This window comes from Stegodyphus dumicola, chromosome 6 (genome assembly GCF_044657685.1).
Source record: "Stegodyphus dumicola isolate Sdum_Otavi_A_Nest chromosome 6, ASM4465768v1".
Classification (NCBI taxonomy): Eukaryota; Metazoa; Arthropoda; class Arachnida; order Araneae; family Eresidae; genus Stegodyphus; species Stegodyphus dumicola.
In genome coordinates, this window is record NC_140773.1 from 105,785,014 (window position 1) to 105,804,726 (window position 19,713).

Sequence of the window (19,713 nt, forward strand, 5' to 3'; positions counted from 1 at the left end):
CTGATGAAGGGAGGAGTGAAGTGAGTGAAGATATTACGGAAATATGTTTTACCTCATTGCGCTGATGATTTTGGTGGCTTTCATTTTCAGTTGATTACAATCTGAGCAGAAGTCGTGAAACTCGGACGTGATTTAGTCTTTGACTCACTGGATGCTGTTAATGGCATGGACGGTATTTAGGCAGAATCTCAGCCTCTTCATGACAAATCTGTCATCTGCAGAGAAGAAGAACGGTTTTATGAAGAAGAAAGTAAAATTGAAGAAAATGTGCAAATGGGAAAAAAATTTCACAGTAAATAATCTCGAAGAATTATTCAATGCCACTGAAAGAGCATTTGAACTGATTGAAGACAGAGATCCGAATGGGAAAAAAAAAATCCTTGAAACAAGGAGAAAATTAGAAAATGCAATTCTTTGTAATTACATGATGAACGGAGAACAAAAATGGTGAAAAATATTTGACTGATTTTTTTGTTTAAAAAATGTTTTTCTTTTTCATTTTGTAAACAAACAATAAAAATCTTTGGTTAGGTATTCTAATTACTATTTTTCATTAACGTTTTAATTATTTTCCATTAATTTTAAGTAATTATGCAAATATTTTTGTTTTAACAAAATTTAATGGAAACAAATTTCTAATTTTCGTAAAGAAATAATGATTCACTCAGTGCGCATTCATTTAGTGTGGTATTTTAGAATAACCAATTAGTAATACTAAGCTAGGTATTCCTGTAGTCGTTAGGTTAACCTTTTCCGCCGGACACCACTGTTCAGTGGCTGTTCAATGTTGTTTAGAAACTGCGGCATTTCTATCATTGGCACGCCAAAAACCTAACAAAGCATATCAGACCCTAATATCAAAGATAAGCATTGTAGAAACAGAAATGTGATGTAATGCGTGATAATTCTAATTCAAAATTTTATCATGATTTCTGACTGCTTCTTTTTGTATGACTTGTCAAAAGATGGAGGGAAAATGAGCTACGGAATAAGGTGAAATCTCAGGTATGTAGCTGTAAACCAATATGCAGTCTTTTATGATTCTCAGATGTTTATTTATAAATACACTGCTAATTCATTTTCATTTCGAAAAATAATGGTAAATTTTAAATTAAATATTAAATCTAACATTACTAATACTAATAGGAATTTAATTATCCTCCTTACCCCGTGCCTTTAATGTAACTGGAAATACATCCGGTTAGCAATCGGGAGGTGGGGAGTTGGAATCCTGGCGATACAGATTTTTTATGTCTCCTTCTCTGATAAGCTTAATGACTGTCTAAGGTTAGAGTAAGTAGAAGTTGTTATAATAGAGTTTCAGAAAGGAATTACTCATAGTTAGGCAACAATAATAGTGATAGAATGATTTCATATATATATATAAAAAAAGACAAATTCATGCTAACTTCTTTCGAGGAAATATGGCTACTTGTATGCAACCCCATCGTGCTCACGAAACCACCCATCGCGTTTGTGTGAAAGTAAAGCAAGATCTTCCCTTGTAAGAACTATAATAAATTTCCTGAATCTTCTCTCCACTGTTAAGTGAAATATAGTTTTCGGTCCTATTTGCACCGTTCTGTTATATTTGTACACAAATATTGTAATAGTATATTTAATTTGAAGTGTATATTTATTTGTAAGAGCGGAAAGGAGGATCCCACTTAATTTGAATCCTTGAACCGTTAAAATCCTTGTTCTTGAGGCGCAGGATACGCAGGGCCTGATTTACACTAGAGCAGACAGTGTATGTGCTTCAAAGCTTTGGGCCATCCTGTAACTTTAAAAAAAACTGATTGTTTGTTAGATTCGACAGAACTATTTAAAGTTCTCTTAAGAAATGTAAGACTGTACTCCTCTTGCTATCAGCAAGGAAACGATCTAGATTAAGTAAAGAAGGAGACCTGCATTATAATGTTTTGGGAGAGCAAATTACTGATCGGCGATGGTTTCATGTATTAAGCAGTTCCGATTAAGAAACAAAATAGCCGATTCTTTAAAAAAGTCTCTGAGAATCTCCTCTTCTGAGATATGTAGTTATTTTCATTCTGGAGGGAAAAGAGAATGAATAAAGATTATAATAAAATTCTCTTGACACGGAAATTTGGATAACAAATGTATCCGAAAAGGAGTCTGTTAAAGATATACTGTGAGAATTTTGTGATTTATTAAATTTACTCCTCTAGGCTAGGCATGACAGTTACATAGCTGTTAGTCCCCGTCATGACACTGAAGCTGAGAAGTATCAGTCTAGACATGAGATAGTGAATCTTGTTTATGGTAAACAGAGTCTAATTCTGTGAATTCGTTCATCCTATCTTTAACTTTCGAATCTAGTTAATGATTTTGCCTCAGGCTTCCTCTCTTTGCTAACGCTTCCTTATTTGAAAATAAAATGGCACCCAGTTTGGCATCTCGTGGGACGCCAAAACGCGAGTTCAAAAATAAAATTTTACAAATCCGTAGCCAGGCAAACGTGAAGCCAGTTTTCTTCTATGTAGGGCAATGATCTAGGAAAAACAAAAAAAAAAAAATAAATAAATAAAAGTGCCTGTTAAAATAATCCCCTTGTAGCAAAAGTGAATTAGGAAAATCGAGTATTATTTAAGGTCAGTGTTACTCTCTCCCGATTGGTGAGTTTCAAAAAACACTGCCCTAACAAAAGTGAGCGTTCTGTGACGTCACAAGTCAAGGTTGACAGATTTTCCGCGGTTCGAGCCTACTAGTACTCCCTGCGTATGCGTGATTCTCTTATATTCTCTAAGACATCCTTCGGAAGAGCATAACAAAATCAGTTTTTTTTTACTAAATTGGATTTGGAAGTAGCGAAGATGATCTTCACTTTCAGAACTGTTGCTTTCATAGCTGGTAAGTTCTGTTTTCGCATTCTTGGATTTTATCATGGAATACACTCCGTTTCTGACTTTGATTCAAGTCGAGTTTTAAATTCAACTAGCTTATTCTAGGATCATATCAGATATTAGTGTCATCCCTCTGCGACTGATGTAACACTGATTTTTTTTAAATTTGGATTCTTTGTCTTTGATGCTATAAAATTTTTTCAAACTGACCCTCTAGGTGAAACTCTAGGTTAAATAAATCTGCCTAGTTCTGAAAATAAGTTTGCTGCATGTAAAAAACACATTTAACATGCAGTTAAAAATGTAAGAACTTAACCGGTTTAGAGCGTTTGTGCATACTTATACTGCACGTCTAAATTTTCCATTGTGTGCCATAAGAATCCTTCCATCTTTTTTTTTTCCTTTTGAGGCGGCAAAACATTTTGTGAAAACATCGCATAAATACATTTCTTCAAAGCGCATTCATCATTCTTCCAAATTTTGCTATAAATGTTTAAGAGATGTGAGAAACTAAGGTATCTAATTTGTATTTTATAATGGTTATCATTTATCATGGTTAATTTAAAATATTATCTTCATTCTGACTCACCAACGAAGAAACTGTTCTTCTTAAACTATTGAGACCTTCGTTTACCTTCTCTGTAAAACGGATAATTTAGATTAATTTCTCATGCCTATATTATAAATTAAAGCTTCATTAGAAATGAAAAAATCATAGCAGAATGAAAGGTGTTAAACTAAAATGAAAGTTTATGAAAATCAGGGTATTGCTAAACGAAAACCGTTGAAACAATATATTGTATTATCCTAATTATAAAAGATTTGTTTTTCCTTCTGCGTGCACTCTTTATGCTTTTTGCTGTTTACGAATAGCTTGATAATTATTTAAAAATATGCTAAGTTAGCTATTACTCAACTCTATAATTAAAAGACAAAATACTTAATTATATCTCAAAGTATGGTGTTTAAATCCTTTAATTATCTTTCTTGATTAATGTTTCTTTTTAGCAAGCTCATGCTGTGCATGATATGTTAATTGCAAGCACTTTTACCTGTAAAGCAATTAAAAATGCAAGTTTATCTTGTAATATGTTGTTTTGCAAAGTCCATATATGAGGCTCGTACTAAAATGCAAATGTAATATATAACTTTTGCATGAGCAAATGATTAAAATAAAATGAAACTGTAAGATATAAACTGTTACCTAAAGCTTTTTGCTGACAAAAATATTTATAAGAAATACATTCTTGCAGATATGCAGGAAAAAGATATAACCGAATAATTTATAAATGTTATAAAGAATATAGCAAATTTAATCAGAATTTTGTATTTATAATTATTTACATAAATTATTAATTTTTACTCTTGAGCTTGAACCATTAATAACTGAAAGTATGGCTTCCTCTGAGAATATTTTAATGGACTCTTTGAAGAAAACATGAACCTAGCGAATTCCTTTCGTATGTGCGATAAGTCTTAGATCAAATTAGAAATATTTAAGGATTTTGGCGGGATGTTTCAACACAGCTCTTTATATAACAAATAAAAAAATTACTAATTAAAGAAAATTTTTAAAATGTTACTTCAGTTGTCATTAATTATTCAAGAGCTAATTCAGAGAATCATTAATTATTCAAGAGCTAATTCATAGAATACTAAATTTACATTTCCTGCGGTATTTCTAATTACATAATGTTTGTCTTACTACTGTTTTTTCTGCCCTAATGTAAAATTATGATTCCCAAAAGGATGAAAAATAGAACGAATCCAATGTTTTAAGTCTATATAAAACAGGAGAAATAAAATATTACGAAGATAGTAAGAGTCTTCAAAAGGGGGGAAGAAATAGATCTGTTAGGATTTAGAGACGTTATTTACAAGTTATTACTTGAATAACGTTACATGCGAAGATAACTATGAAAACATCCCATATGTTTTCATTTCATGATTAGTGTTTAAAACAAATTCTAAAACAAAATGTGTTTTATGGAAAGTGAAATCCAGCTCTAAAAGAACACTTTTAGATAGAACTAAAAGAACACTTTTAGTGAATCCAGCTCTAAAAGAACACTTTTAGTGAAAGAACACTAAAAGTGTTCTTTTAGAGCTGGATTTCGCTATCCTAAAAGTAATTGCCATTATGCAATTTTCACACGTAACATACTTTAATGAAGTAAAATCTTTAAGCTCTACAGATGATGCAGAACTAATTTGAATTTATCCTTGAATGGATCCATTTACTTTCAGGAAGTAAGTAAATAAAATGACGCTGGTAAGTAGAAGTATAAAAGGAAAAAAAAAAAGACTTTCGGGAAGTATTTTTAGCTTTAAAACATGTATAAGCAGTCATATTAAAATACAGATAAACAATCATATTGTAGCTCACAGATATTAAGGTGAAAGAAGGAAAATGGTTTCTAATTCTTGTGTTTACTCACTTACCTGGAGAATGGAGAGTTGGTTTGCTAATTATGGGAAAGAATGTAGAATATCTAAATGACGGATATAAAAGGAAGTTATCTCATCATAGCTTTAGGGCTCTCATGTTAAGACATGGCTATGTTTACTAAATTAAAAAATTTAATTAATAATTTAGGGGCTGTTTGAGGTGCTTAACTCTTGGGGATTTCGACCTGCACGACTTCATGTATCCCCTTCTGAAAAAAATTAAAGATGTTAAATATATTAATCTCAGTGCCTTTCAACTGGGAATATAAAGTTTAAAATAAAATTAAATGCTTTTAGAATTAAACGAACATATATCTCACAATAAAATTTGAGGTAACAGCAAATGAAAAATGTTTGATGCGGACACCACATGGCTTCCTTGTACGGCCTATAAAATTATATGCAGTTTTGCTGCACTTCATTTAAACTTATTTATTGAATTTCATTAATGATATATTTCTCATTCATTAAATTCAGTTCTCATGTCGCGGCAAGGCAAAAACACATAAAAACTCAAAACATCTTCATTAAAAATTGTAAAAGATTTAAAAAAAAAAAAAAAAAAAAAAAAAAAAAAAAAAAAATTAAAACACCAAATACAGTTAGAAACAGGTAAAAGAAAAAAAAAAAATAACTTTTACAATTAACATTAAAGGTTTGTGCGTAAAAGGAAACAATTCGACCAGCGTGCAGGAAGACAGATTTTTCGGTGCACAAAATTGTTTAAAAAAGTTTTCTTTTCGTCCCACTGGGCAAAAAGAGACAATGTATTATAATTATAAGAAGTTGGTGCGGAAAATGACTTAATTCATTATTCTACTAAAAGTTTCAAATGCAAACAAATTGAGTCCCTGTTAGGCTTAGAACCACTTAAACAACTTTTAAATTGTTGATAACTCTACAACTACTACATGCAGATTAACTGAAGGCATAAAAACCTTAACCGTAACATAAGAGCAACATAATTCAATCACTTTTAAAGCAAAAAGATTCACAACTTACCAACATATAAGAATAAAAAAACTGAGCTCACCGAGTCAAATTACAGAGTGGGTATATATATATGTCACAAAAAATCTCTTCTAAATCCATTTTACAATCCGTTTTGGTGTCCTTTATTCTGTCGGTATAGATGTCACGTAAACACATCGTTTCTATGGATTCGAGGGCGGTCAAAATGGATATTTTCGTTGAAATATGATACCCGAAACTTTTCGCAATTACAATACGCCCTTTAGTTTGTAGAAGAAAATAAAAATATGAGGTAAATATAAGTATAGAATATATATTTTTCCCAACCAATACGTAAAGCTTATAGGCTTGAACTTTGCATCTGCAAAATGCATTTGCTATGAAATTCTTCAGTTTTTCTCAAATTCCTCAGCTAACTGAATTTATTTAGTAGACTATAAAGATATTAAAAGTGAGAGAAGGAATCAAAAATAACACTCTTGAGGACGTATACTGCTTGTGAGATATCATGTGAACGTGGAATAATGCTTATTGGACAAATGCGATTAGAGGGGGAGATTAAGATTTCAAGATAACTTTGACTAGAGATTTGCGCAATTATTCTAACTTGGAAGTAAACTGTTGCCGAATATGAACTAAGTAAAGGAAGTTAAGTAAGATTTTGAAGCCGATGAATGGCTGGTAGATAATTTGATTCTCAATGCTAAGTTTACTTTGAAACATCCGATAAACTGCAAAAGAAAATTTAATTAAACCTACAGTATAAAGAAGTTTCCAAAGTCTGGTTTCGCACAATACATGAGACATATATACAATTCATACAATATGTACATTGTTTCGTACAATTTCCTATGAGAGATTAGAATGGTTCTGATTTCCTGGGGGAGCTACTAAATCCCAGATTCTTAAAATATGGTTAGAAATATCGTTTGTTGAACCACTGCTTTTGTATAAATTTTTACCTTGCAGCAGATAATAAGAACATGATGCCAGGAATAGAGTCTGATTACCGATTAATTAGAGTTTCACCGGTTCCGCATCTTGAGCCCGAAAGTCATGATATAACTGCTTATAATGCTTATAACCCTGCTTTTCTTTCGCGAGAACTAGTAGAGTAAGCATTGGGGATTCTGATAGAACGATGTTGCGCAACGAGTATCTTAATCTTTTCTTGACCAGAAATATATGAAAAGGAAATATATTAACTTCTAAAAGATATTTTAATCTAACCTAGGTAACTAGGTTGTTCTATGATCATTTGAGAAGAATTCTTAAAATTTTTGTTTAAAAATGCTTCTGAACACCTACGGTATAATATTTCCACAAATTAGACATAAACAGACACATCAACAGTGTTATTCTTGCGGATATAAAATTTGTTATATTCTCCAATACTAATAATATCTAACATGATCTGCTTTGACGTCACCGCATTTACCTCTGGTTATTGCAATTACAACATATTCAGTAAGTTTCCATTTGCTGTCTTTTTCTTCTGTTTAATGGAGCCACTCTCCCCACCTCCAGACTGGTTATATGTAATCATATGTAATAGAACTCGAATATATTCTGTCTATTAATTATGTAGGTAAATTCATTTGGGCGATTTATTATTGAATGTAAAAAGCAAGCAAGTAAATTAATGTTGTTTGCTCTCTGGAGATAAAGCGGTTAAATAAATACTTTTAAAGGGACTGATTATTGTAGAAAATCGAAAAACCTTTGTAATCTAGAACACTGTTTTCCTGAAAAAGTTGTTTAAAGCAGAAATTACCGATGTCAACGACTTGCCAATATGAATCTTACGAATTAAAACACGCTGCGGCGTTATTAGTTTCCACTGGTCTGAACCGGCTGCAGCTTTTGCTGTATTAAAAGCATAACTGAGGCTATGAAATAGTCCAAACATTACAGTATCTCAAACAGGATTATATGACCATTGATGTCATGCTTAGAAGTCAATAGCTTGCATCCATTGTACGAACGAATTATATTGTGAAACTATTATATTACTATGATGGAAGATGGATAAAGAATAAAAAAGAAATTCTTGTTAGTTCTTAAGAGGATATGTGTTATGAAACTTTAGTTTAACCGAGGAAGTGTGCCACATGTTGTAATCGACTATTATACAGAACAATACAAGTATATTGAAATCGATCATTCTGTGGAAGAATTAGCAAAACAACAATAACAGAAAATAGAAATAGAAAATAATCTTTTTAGACTGAACAGTGAATTTGAAACCTCTGATTGCAATTCGTATTTTCTTTTCTTATTTATCTATTCTTGCGAACAGCCAGGGACCGCATCGAAGCTGAAAAATTGTGCTGTTTTCTAAATAATAAAGCCATCAAAGTAATTTTTTTGGGTACTTTTGGTCTTATTTCGTTGCCAATGTCCTGTCAAAGAGGAATTTGTGAAAAAATTTCCTTCTAAAACCACAGGCATTTCATTTAATTACGATGAGCATCAGTGATTTGAAATTTAGCAATCAAAACTGTAAGACACTTTCTTGCTTGATCAATCAACTGTTGCCATTTTGATATGTGAAAATGTTGTATAATCCATTTCTGTCAACAACCATAATTCGTGAGAAAATAATCATCTTTAAGGGCTTTTGAGATTTTAGTGTGCAGTAAAAAGTACTTTCCTTCAACTTTATTTATGCCGTACCACAAAATGCGCAACCAGAATTGTTTCAGCTGTATCTCCACGCTGTATTTCCCGTATTTTTTTTGACTTTGTGATGTATTGCATGATGAGAAGGGGATTTTATTCATTTTCAAAACATGGCCTGCTTTTGGAAAGTTGTGCAGTACTTTAGTTTATTCGAATTAAATATGTGTATTTTCAATAGTCTTTGCTAATCTTAGAGTCTATATTATTTCCAGAACGAAGCGCCTTGCATCATTAATTTTTAATGATTATTTTTTATTTCTTATCCATTATCAGTTTCGAATTTTAAACGAAGACTTAGACAAGTGAAATCCTATTACAATTACTAGTGTTGATGGAATAAAATACTTGGGAAGTAAGAATAACTACATTGAGGTCTTCTATCTTCCCAGTCATTTTATTTACCTCCTTCCTAGTTGTGGTTCTTAACTTCTGAGCCTGATCTCAAGACCTTTCAGCTTACCATTTGCTCTATCTGTTGGTGCTCATAGGTCGATACAGTAAGTCCAACGACGAACGCACGCTGCTACACTCACAATTGTCTCAGTGTTAATTTATAATAGCGTAATGCACTGTTTGTGTTAATATCTTTGTCACAGCTTTCTTTGAAACCTTCTTTCCTATGATAATTTTATAAGCCCTTTCTCTGTCACAACAAAACTGCTGCTTATTTAAATTAATTAATGCATTTTCTGGCTTTTGCACAAGATGTGCGGGCCGAACTTATATATGCATAGTTTATCTCGTAGCACTCTTCGAAATTTAAAGTTTTCTTGCATGCTTATGTAATTCTAATTTCACATACACTCATCTAATTGTAAGTACATTACGAAAGAATACCTTTCTTGAAATAAGTCTTGCTTAAATCTGAGTAATTAAGTAATATGAATTCTGTATTGTATTACTTAATTAGCAGTAGCTCAATTATCTAGTGTGCCTATTATGTTGAAAAACACGTTTATTTTTTAATCAAATTGCATAGTTTTGACCACTATAAAAACATTTATCTAGAGTTCTTTTCCTATCAAGTGTTCGTATCAGAATAATTTTTGTTTATCTGGTAGGAACATGCATGAACGTTGTCCTGTAGCAGGCGAAAACGAATTACATAAATTTGTACATTTCATATTCCTTTTTTTTTATTAAGACAATGTTTGAGCAACAGCGTTATGCTAAGGTAATCTTTAAACTATTCCTCTGCGATACCATTAACTACATTTTCAGAAGTGGAACACAGTATTTCATCAAAATTCCTATCGATTTCATCAAAATTTAATATTAAAAATATTCATCTCAAATAAATTTATGCTTTGATTGAGAATAAGGTGAAATGTCACATCCGATTCTCACCAGATTTGAAATGCATCTTCGCCCAGTGTTACCGTTGTCACTTTAACAACGGTCAAAAAAATAAAAATTTAAAATAGCAGATAAATCCAGTGGCTTATGGTATGAATCTTCTTCTCTGAATGAATCTGTTGTGTACTTATGTTTGCTAGCTCTATCATAAAATCGTCAATGGAAGGGAACAAATGCAGATTATACGCCTTGTCAGCTATGATTCATAGTCTGGTCGGTACCTTTATGACCCACGCCAAGACAATACAGTATACTTAATAAACACTCGCATCATTTCCCTAATAACTTTTTAAAAATAATAGAAATTGTTATAAGAATTGTTTTGAAGACTGTGTTTGCTGTTTTATGAATCGGAAGAAATAATATATTCACCATTTCATTCTAGAATTATACATGAACTCATTGTTTTGAAACTAGACTCTGCATCCTCAAACGAAGTATTTATTCTCGAACGAAATACGTATGTATATGCACACAGTTGGTGTCCGTACGTTTACATGTGTATTTTCACGTTTGTACAGCAGAAGTCAAAATAATAATTAGAAACGATGCATTATCAGTTTAATTATGTAGTTAAATATTGATTTACATTAAATCTACATTAAATATTGAGTTCAATTTATAAGTTAATGTGATTTTTTCAATCATGGAAAATAACTTTATTCATTAGAAAAAAAGTGATAATAATTATTCCATTGCTATGAGAAATATTTTAAGATATTAAGGTGGAGTTTTTGACTTGTGGAAAAGTGTTATGTATCATTTAGAGGTTTGGCAGCAGTTTCTATAGGCGTTACGTATATATTATCCAAGTACTTCCTTTCCCTTTTCATTATAATATATGGCAAAACATAATCCTAACTAATTGGATACGTTCCATGACCATCACATTCGGCTGACATAATCCCTTTTGAAGCCAGCCCTAATGACTGCAGAAACGGAGATTGATTATTTATCTCTAAAGTGTAGCTGGTATTGAAAAGTATACAATACAACTTATAAATACCCCCATTATATATAATGGGGTATTTATAAGTCTCGTACCTTTGGTTTCTAATTAATGTAATGATGATTATGAATGTTTCAATGGTTGTAAATTTTTAATGTTAAATATTTAAAGGGTGAACAATGATGATCATTACAGTATAGAATGATGTAATGTATGTTTCAATTACTGTTCGTATAATTAAGTATACGGATAGATGTCACTGTTCTGTGTATCACTAATCAAGGTCTTACTTTTGCTGTTTTCTTGCCGATAACACTTTGTGTGTTAATAACAGTGTTTGTTACTCTTTGGGGCCCTTACACGCTATTTTGCGATTTATCTATGCCTAAAAAACTTTAATATTCGCCTGTTTTTGTAAACAATAATGTACAATGTGTAGGAAATATCTTTTAACAAACCACAACTCAGTGTTAATGCTTAGTAACAAAAGAAAAAAGTATTTCATATTTCTAGTCTGATTTGGATAACAGTGGCGATAAGGACTCAGATGAAATTTAAACAGTGCTCTTATGTCAAAGAGAATGCGCACGTTAATAAATGGGATTTTTGTCTGCAACATATTCCGTCAACTTTCATTTTCTTATCTACAATACGAATAAATTTGTTCTTTAGTTTCCACGTGAACTTGATATGCATATTGCATTAAAATAGCCTAGTCTTTTATCAGGTAAAAAGTAATTATATTTTTTACCGTTTATTACTCTTGTAACGTTTATTGTCTACATAATAATAAGGCAAATTCTTGCTTTCATCATTATTAAATGTGTTTCTTAGTTAATACCACTACCGGATTTTAATGCTAAGTACGACTTGGTACCTTTCTTGTAAGCTTTATTAAATACACTTTTTTCCTATGTTACATGTATTAATAAAAACACTAAATTAGTGGGACGTTTTCATTTTAACTGTAAATTAAAAATGTAATTTTAATAATTAATTAAAAAATTTTAACAGGTCTTATAGGCTTAGCGTTGGGTCAGCAGCAACAGCAACAACAACGACGACAGCAACAGCAGCAATGCAACGTCGAAGAATGTCTTATTAAGCTGAGAGATCCCGATCCAGTGAAGGAAGGCGATATCAAAATATTTTGCGCGTGAGTGTACTTATTTCAAAATTAATAAAAGAGTGAGGAGAATATTTTTCGAACAGTTTTTGCACAAGTGTTCCACAAGTTCAGCATCAAGGTAGTTCTGATTACCAGTTTTCAGGATTTGGTCACTGTCAGAACTTCAACGATTAATTGTCTTACTGCCATTATGTGACATTACTTGACATTTATGTGTGAGCACAGTTGTCGCTCTCCCCAACCAAGTCTCAACCGAGATTACTGTTTCCCAATTCACAGAAAACAGAATTTGTCAATTGTTATAGTGATCAAATTGTTATCGAGTTTGTATCATTAGAAAGGCAGTAGCAACTAACTGTATTTTGACGTCATTAACTGAAAAATTCAGTTGAACAAATTCTGTAAATGTCTACGTGACTTTGAACTTTATGGAACATTTTGCAAATCTGTCTGTTTTATCTTTCTGTGTTATAAAATCTTAATTTGTAAGGTGGTTAAGTTGTTTTCGAAGCATTCGTTGATAGGAAAATTTATTGATGTTATTTAATGAAATTATGCTAAACTTATCTTTGAAGTAGCATAGTTATTGCCGCGCTAGTGACACTTAATAACTGTATGTTGAATTCCGTAGCTTCCAAAATATGTCTTCAAATTTCAAGGAAGTCATAGAATTGTCAACGGTACTTTAAACTATATATGCTGCGGAACGGCCATTTTAGCCGGTTATGCAGGTATCTGAATTCGAAATTAAAAAACTGTTCTAGTTAAAGAAAAAGATAAGGACACTTAAATTACAAAATCTTTTATTATTATTATTATTATTATTATTATTATTATTACTATTATTATACATTTTAAATTAACCTGATGAACATTTGCCCTCGTTAGGAAGAACGCCCTCGTTAGTAAGTACGTTATTGATTGAGAAGTAAAGATCTTGACTTATTTATCAAAGTTTATAAATGGAGTAAAATATTAAGTATAAGATGAATTTTCCCCCCTCAAATGTAGGTCTCTAGAGGAAAATAGGCGTTTTAATTTAAAATAGTTGCTAAATACAGGTTAATAGGGGAACATAGTTTTCATACCATTTGCTAAGATGGCACTTTCACTCCGAATGACTTCAGATCGGATGGAAGCCATCCCAGCTGTTATACAGTGTAACAGTTATAAACCATTGATATTGCTTTGTTTTCACTTGCTTCCTTATTTATCATTATAACTAAGATTAACTACTACTAAGAACAGAATAAAACTTGATACTGTAATGGCTTGAAAATATAAATTTAACTAAAAACAGCATTTTATTCTTTATAATAAATATTTCGCATAACATCACTAAATGTTACCAAGATTTTTGCCTTTCCTGCAATGATCGGCTAACCTAATTCATGTAGGTGAAAAAAGAATTATTTAAAAAATTGATGGTACGTATTCACTTCACTCGTATTATAGAATACCTAAATATCGGTTTATTGATTCCCTATGTCTTCCGTACCCTCTCATTAATCATGAAAGACACTTTATCATTTTAGTCGTACTGCTGAAGGACTAGCCTGTTTGGATAGATGTCTCGACTCGCCCATCTATCAAGCTACCAGCCCAGTCGTCATGGGAGGTGTGAAGCAGTTGCTTTCTGAAATTTGCGCTCCTGGATCCAGCTTAGGAAAACGTAAGCAATATACTTTATTTGTTTTAAAATTAAACAAAAGCAGCATTTGTTTCACGAATAATAGTAGTATTTCTTCAATCAGTTGTGAAACGCTGGAGAATATTTTTTATCCCTCATTAGAATCATGTATGATAAATTATTGTACCTTTATTATTGCACAAATGAAAACTCCATTTTGCAGAAAACAGCTGCTTAAGAATAAAGTAAGGTTCCGAATAAGGCGGGATAATATCGAAAACGACGTCCGTGCTTAACCCAAATTTGTCGACACAATTAACACCGGAAATGAGGATAACCTACATTATAATTAACAGAAAAGTACTGTTAACGATTTATCCGTATTTTTAAAAATTTGTTTGGTTATATAAATTTATATAAAATATAAATACTCAAAACTTAAAAAACGCACTTTAAAACAGAAAAAGCACTGTTTTATTCATATTTTTCTTATTGTTCAATGGTAGTCAATAGAAAACAGAAAATTAATTACTATACACTATGATTTAGCAGTTTATTTTTAATAGAAAATTTTTTTAAATTTTATATATTCTATATTACGTGCAATGTGCAATTACGTTATGAATTATTGTGTATAAAAACATTTCCTAAATATTATGATATTATTTGCTATTACTACTATTATCTCATTCATTTTTCTCTTTTTTGTTCTTTTCGTTGAACTTTTACTTTATTTTGGTGGTTTGTGATAGCAATTTTCCATTGTTCTACAGTAAACAAACTTAAATGTTTTTAAACAAGGTCCGGTAATCTCCAACCCTGTTTATTCGCCTCTGTTAATCGATAATTAACCGTATAACTCAATTTCGAAGGCAAGTTTAGTTTCATTGCTAAGTTTTATTCAATTTATTTCCAGTAATTAAGTTACAGGTGTCCGAACAGTTCCGATCTGCCATCTGAAAGCTGAATTAAGATGGTCACATATATTATAAATTTCCATAATGCATGTCATATAAAGTCTTAATTAAAGAACACAGTATTTAAGAAAGAAGTTTCAGTGACATTCAAAAATATTCATTTTGTTTATCAACGGAAGGATTGTTTTTCTTAAAACATATACTTTATTCAATAATCTCAGACGGTACACTTTTTCTTTTCACCCAAAGTAGAGAATAATTCATGATTCAGAAGATTTATTGTATACAAAAAGTCAATAATTCTGAATTATCTATATCAAGGTATTAACATTTTTTACAAGATTCTGTAAGATTAAAACATTTTAAGACTTATTAAATAATATTAATAATAAGAACTTTTAAATAAGAACTTGTTAAAAATCAAAGCTTTCAATTAAGCAGCAATCTTAATCAAAAGTTCTTAAGACAACCTTTTGTTCCATATATTTTATTTACAGATCAGAGTTATTTTGTTTGTTTGGTAGTGTAGTTACCTCTCAATCTTATTAATGTTATTTTTTTAAATAACATTAATAAGATAGAGAGGTAGTCACGCGTTGTTCTAAATTTCTTTATAGGTTACATGCAAGAATCTAAATGTTTGAACCATCAGAACACCACAGTTATGGATTGTGCCACATCTATGATTGAAAAATATCCATCTCTCATTCAGAGACCAGACCCCGAATCCATCATCCGAGTATTCTGCTGGTGAGTATTAATACGTGTTATATACCGTGTATATATGTACGTTTTTCGAAAAAATATCGATAGAGATATTCCCTACTTAAAAAAATTATTTTTACATCTGTTCGCTTTTACGAAAGACTCAAATTAGTATTTAATTTGGAAAACCCGTATGCATTCGGGAAAGAAAAGGATTTTTTTTTGTGTTTACAAAGAAGAGGAGAAACGAAAAATGAAAACAGGTTCACCTTTTCCTTTGTTCATTATTTTCAGAAAAGTATGAAATTGGGATTAGAATTCAGAAATTTGAATTCAGAAAGTATGAATTTGAATTTATCTAGTTTTGAAAAAAGATTTGGGCAAGTTTTCATAATATTTTCACTTTCTAAAAGCATATATTATAGAAAAAAGTTCAATATTAGTACAAACTTTCATGTTTAACATCAGCCAAAACAGACAATAAATTTCTGTCTTTTAAGCCAGGTAGGCACAAAAGAATTTGCAGACGTCAGCGGCTTGACTGCTGTAACGGATTCAAACCATGATACCGGATATTAAGGGATTATCATCACCGTTTCTCTTCTACAATCTTAATTCACTGTACCTTCCACCAAAATAAGTTCTGAAGACTTGATATTATACATAATCACTGTTATCCACAATCTCTCACTCTTCCAGCATGCTTATAGTCATTCTGATTCTAGAAAATGTAATTACAGTTTATTTTTTAATTTTTTAAAAGCAGAGTTTCTACGCAGAGTAATTCTGTTTCGCACAGGCTGTGTTTATATCCTATTATGCTTACTTTTGTTGTAAGTTATGGATTAGATTTTATTGTTATTTGCTGTACTTTGATGGAATAGCTCCGGAGCATAAAACCTCTGTAATGTTTTCCCTGGAATTAACGGCTACACTTGTTCACCTCAGCCATTCTGTGATACGGAAAGTTATCTAACTAAGATCTACAGAGGTTAAATCTCTACAGTAGAAAAAGTTTCAGAGAAGTGTCTCTGCAACAGAAAAAGCCTTCAAAACTTTCTGTGTGTGCTTTGTTAGCGTGTTTACTTTTATTGAAGAATCTGAATAACTTAAAAGAATTAAATTGATTTTTAATAGGGATATTTCAGGGAGTTGATGAAACACATTTGCTAATTAATAAATAATTATACCTCAATTTTTTCTGATTGTTTCTACCTTAAATGATTATTTCAATTCAATATTATTAAGTCAAAAAATTAATTTATTGCAGATGAAACATTTATAAATTTGTTTTTATTTAAGGTATATATTTAATAATACATGAAGCATTTTAATTCAAATCATATAATTGTTCTTTATTGTTAAGGATATTTACAATGCTAATTGTTCGTACGTCCTTGACGAAATTTTGTATTTGATTTTTTGGTGTGTATTATTATATCCGTATATATTAAACATTTGAAATAAATTCTGATTTACACCAATGTAACTTTGTAGCTCAATCGACAGAACTGAAGAATGTATCATTGAAAAGGTACACAAAGATTGTGGCAGAGGCGCAGCAAAACTTGTCAATGAAATGATGAACAAAGCTTTCTATCCTATCAACCAAGTCATCTGTTACTTCAATGATCCATCGCAATGTCCGCAATTCTAATCAGATTACTTCATCATTTCACTTAATAGCACTATAAAATTTCTTTTTTTTTTTTTTCAAAGTATTTGAGTCAGTTTTAATACGTAAATCTATTGCGAATCTCAGTTTCTTTGTCATTTCCTTCAGAGATGATGTATGATAGCTTTAAATGCACTTGAAAATACCTTGTTTTTTAGCAAACACATTAATGTAACAAGACTATGTAATAGAGATGGAAAAGAACTTTCATTTTCATGCATTCATCACTTTAAAAGTCCATTCGTGTATACATTATGTGTATTTTTGTAAATAGTCTGAGATGGGTGGTTAAAATATAGTCACGTTTAGGTTTTGCATTTAGTATATTGTACATAGAATTGTTTAGCATATTATTATCTTTTAGGAATTAATTCCATTTTTTTTTAATTGTGCACTGTAAAAAAATGGCAGTTTGTGTAAAATTTTTAACTTGCATAAGCAAGTACAAATTGTCTTAAGCTATATTAACTAAGAATTTTAAATTAATTAAATTAATTGGATTATGATTAAAATTATTCAAAATGAAAAACATTTTGCAAAACAATACCTTTTAAAAATTACCTATAATGCAATATTTTTAGATGTTGTAATATAGTTTTCCACATTCTGCCTTTTGTATGAACTTGATTGTTGTATCAAACTTCTGTAAATATTAACATAAAAGAATAATAAAAATATTTCGAGACAATTTTCTTTATGTGAATTTCTTATATAATAGCTGCAACATATTATATTATAAGAGTGAGATATATCCCCAGTTAGTGACGCACACAGTTAAGATAACTACAAAAAAATTTTTTAAAAAGCTACAATATTTTAACGTACCATTATTTTTTTCGAAGAAAGCAAGTACTGCAGCTTAAATGCTGAATACTATTATTTATCGTTAAAGGAAATCTTAATATTTATTCATGCTGAATGAGCAAACTATCTCTAAGTATCCCTGGAAATCTTAATATTGATAATAAGCCAGTAATAGGAAACGTTCAAGCATATATTGATATTTGTGCCGCCTAGACGGTATAGCGGTTAGGGGAGGTAAAAAAAACGCTGAGTTGGCTCCGACCCAGGTATAGATATATCCATGCAGAATTGGTTACCAACTCGGCGGGAGTCAACCACTAGCTACCAGGCCGCAGCCCTGGGCAGCCCCGGCTAAGCAGACAACATTTATAAAATGAATATACAAACTTACATACATAGATATTCCGAAACAAATAGAAGTATACATACTCTCATATTGATATATACACCCATACATATACGTTATCATGATAGTTAAAGTTTACAAGAAGCATGCCATTGAGGTACACGTGATCCTTAGTATAAATTAGGTACCATAAATAAAAGATATAAACATGTACAGATACATTACAGCATTCAGATACAGTAAGAACTTTATGTATGAGAACCTGGCACAGCGTAAATACAAAATTACGTATTGAACATACATATCACATATTCTGTTACTGACATATTGAAATAGCTTATATAGACTTTTATGACTACGATCTTCCAGTGTCAGAAGAGTAATTGCTAGTGCAGTAGTCAATTATTGTTTTCAGTTTCCGCTGGGCAACTCTGTTACTTTGTAGATTCTGGAACCAATAGTGGTTAGTGGTTAGGGGAGGTAAACCGCTGAGTTGGCTTCCTACCCAGGTATAGACATATCCATGCAGAAATGGTTACCAACTCGGCGGGAGTCAACCACTAGCTACCAGGCCGCAGTCCTGGGCATAAAATGCAAAAAAGAGATATACATATGCATACAAGGCACTTGAGTACAACAATGTACAAAGAAATATATACATGTGCATACAAGGCACTTGAAGAAGAGTACAACAATGTACAAAGAAATATATACATGTGCATACAAGGCACTTGAAGAAGAGTGCAACAATGTACAAAGAAATATATACATGTGCATACAAGGCACTTGAAGAAGAGTACAACAATGTACAAAGAAATATATACATGTGCATACAAGGCACTTGAAGAAGAGTACAATAAAAATATATGTATATACATAGAAATACAAACTCATATACAGGTATATACAAACTTACATACATAGATATTCCGAAACAAATAGAAGTATACATACTCTCATATTGATATATACAGCCATACATATACGTTATCATGATAGTTAAAGTTTACAAGAAGCATGACATTGAGGTACGCGTGATCCTTAGTATAAATTAGGTACCATAAATAAAAGATATAAACATGTACAGATACAGTACAACATTCAGGTACAGTACAAACTTTGTGTATGAAAACCTGGCATAGCATAAATACAAAATTACATATTGAACATACATACTCTGTTGCTGACACATTGAACTAGCTTATATATTTCTAACGTGCATACTGCTAGGCTTTG

At 31.2% G+C, this 19,713-nt stretch overlaps 1 protein-coding gene across 1 annotated transcript; it reads left to right on the plus strand.

Annotated features, from left to right (window-relative positions):
- The first annotated feature begins 2,714 nt into the window (after nt 1-2,714).
- On the plus strand, nt 2,715-18,015 carry LOC118190879 (uncharacterized). The gene is made up of 5 exons (XM_035361673.2): nt 2,715-2,871; nt 12,286-12,427; nt 13,936-14,072; nt 15,565-15,697; nt 17,150-18,015. Exons 1-5 carry the CDS (start codon nt 2,835-2,837, stop codon nt 17,307-17,309), a joined length of 609 nt encoding a protein of 202 aa, XP_035217564.1. The 5' UTR covers nt 2,715-2,834; the 3' UTR covers nt 17,310-18,015.
- Nucleotides 18,016-19,713: the final 1,698 nt, after the last annotated feature.

Coding starts and splice junctions, on each gene's coding strand:
- LOC118190879 (XM_035361673.2), top strand. CDS start 2,835: ATGATCTTCACTTTCAGAACTGTTGCTTTCATAGCTG. Junction 2,872..12,285: donor AACTGTTGCTTTCATAGCTG/GTAAGTTCTGTT, acceptor AAATTTTAACAG/GTCTTATAGGCTTAGCGTTG. Junction 15,698..17,149: donor ATCATCCGAGTATTCTGCTG/GTGAGTATTAAT, acceptor GTAACTTTGTAG/CTCAATCGACAGAACTGAAG.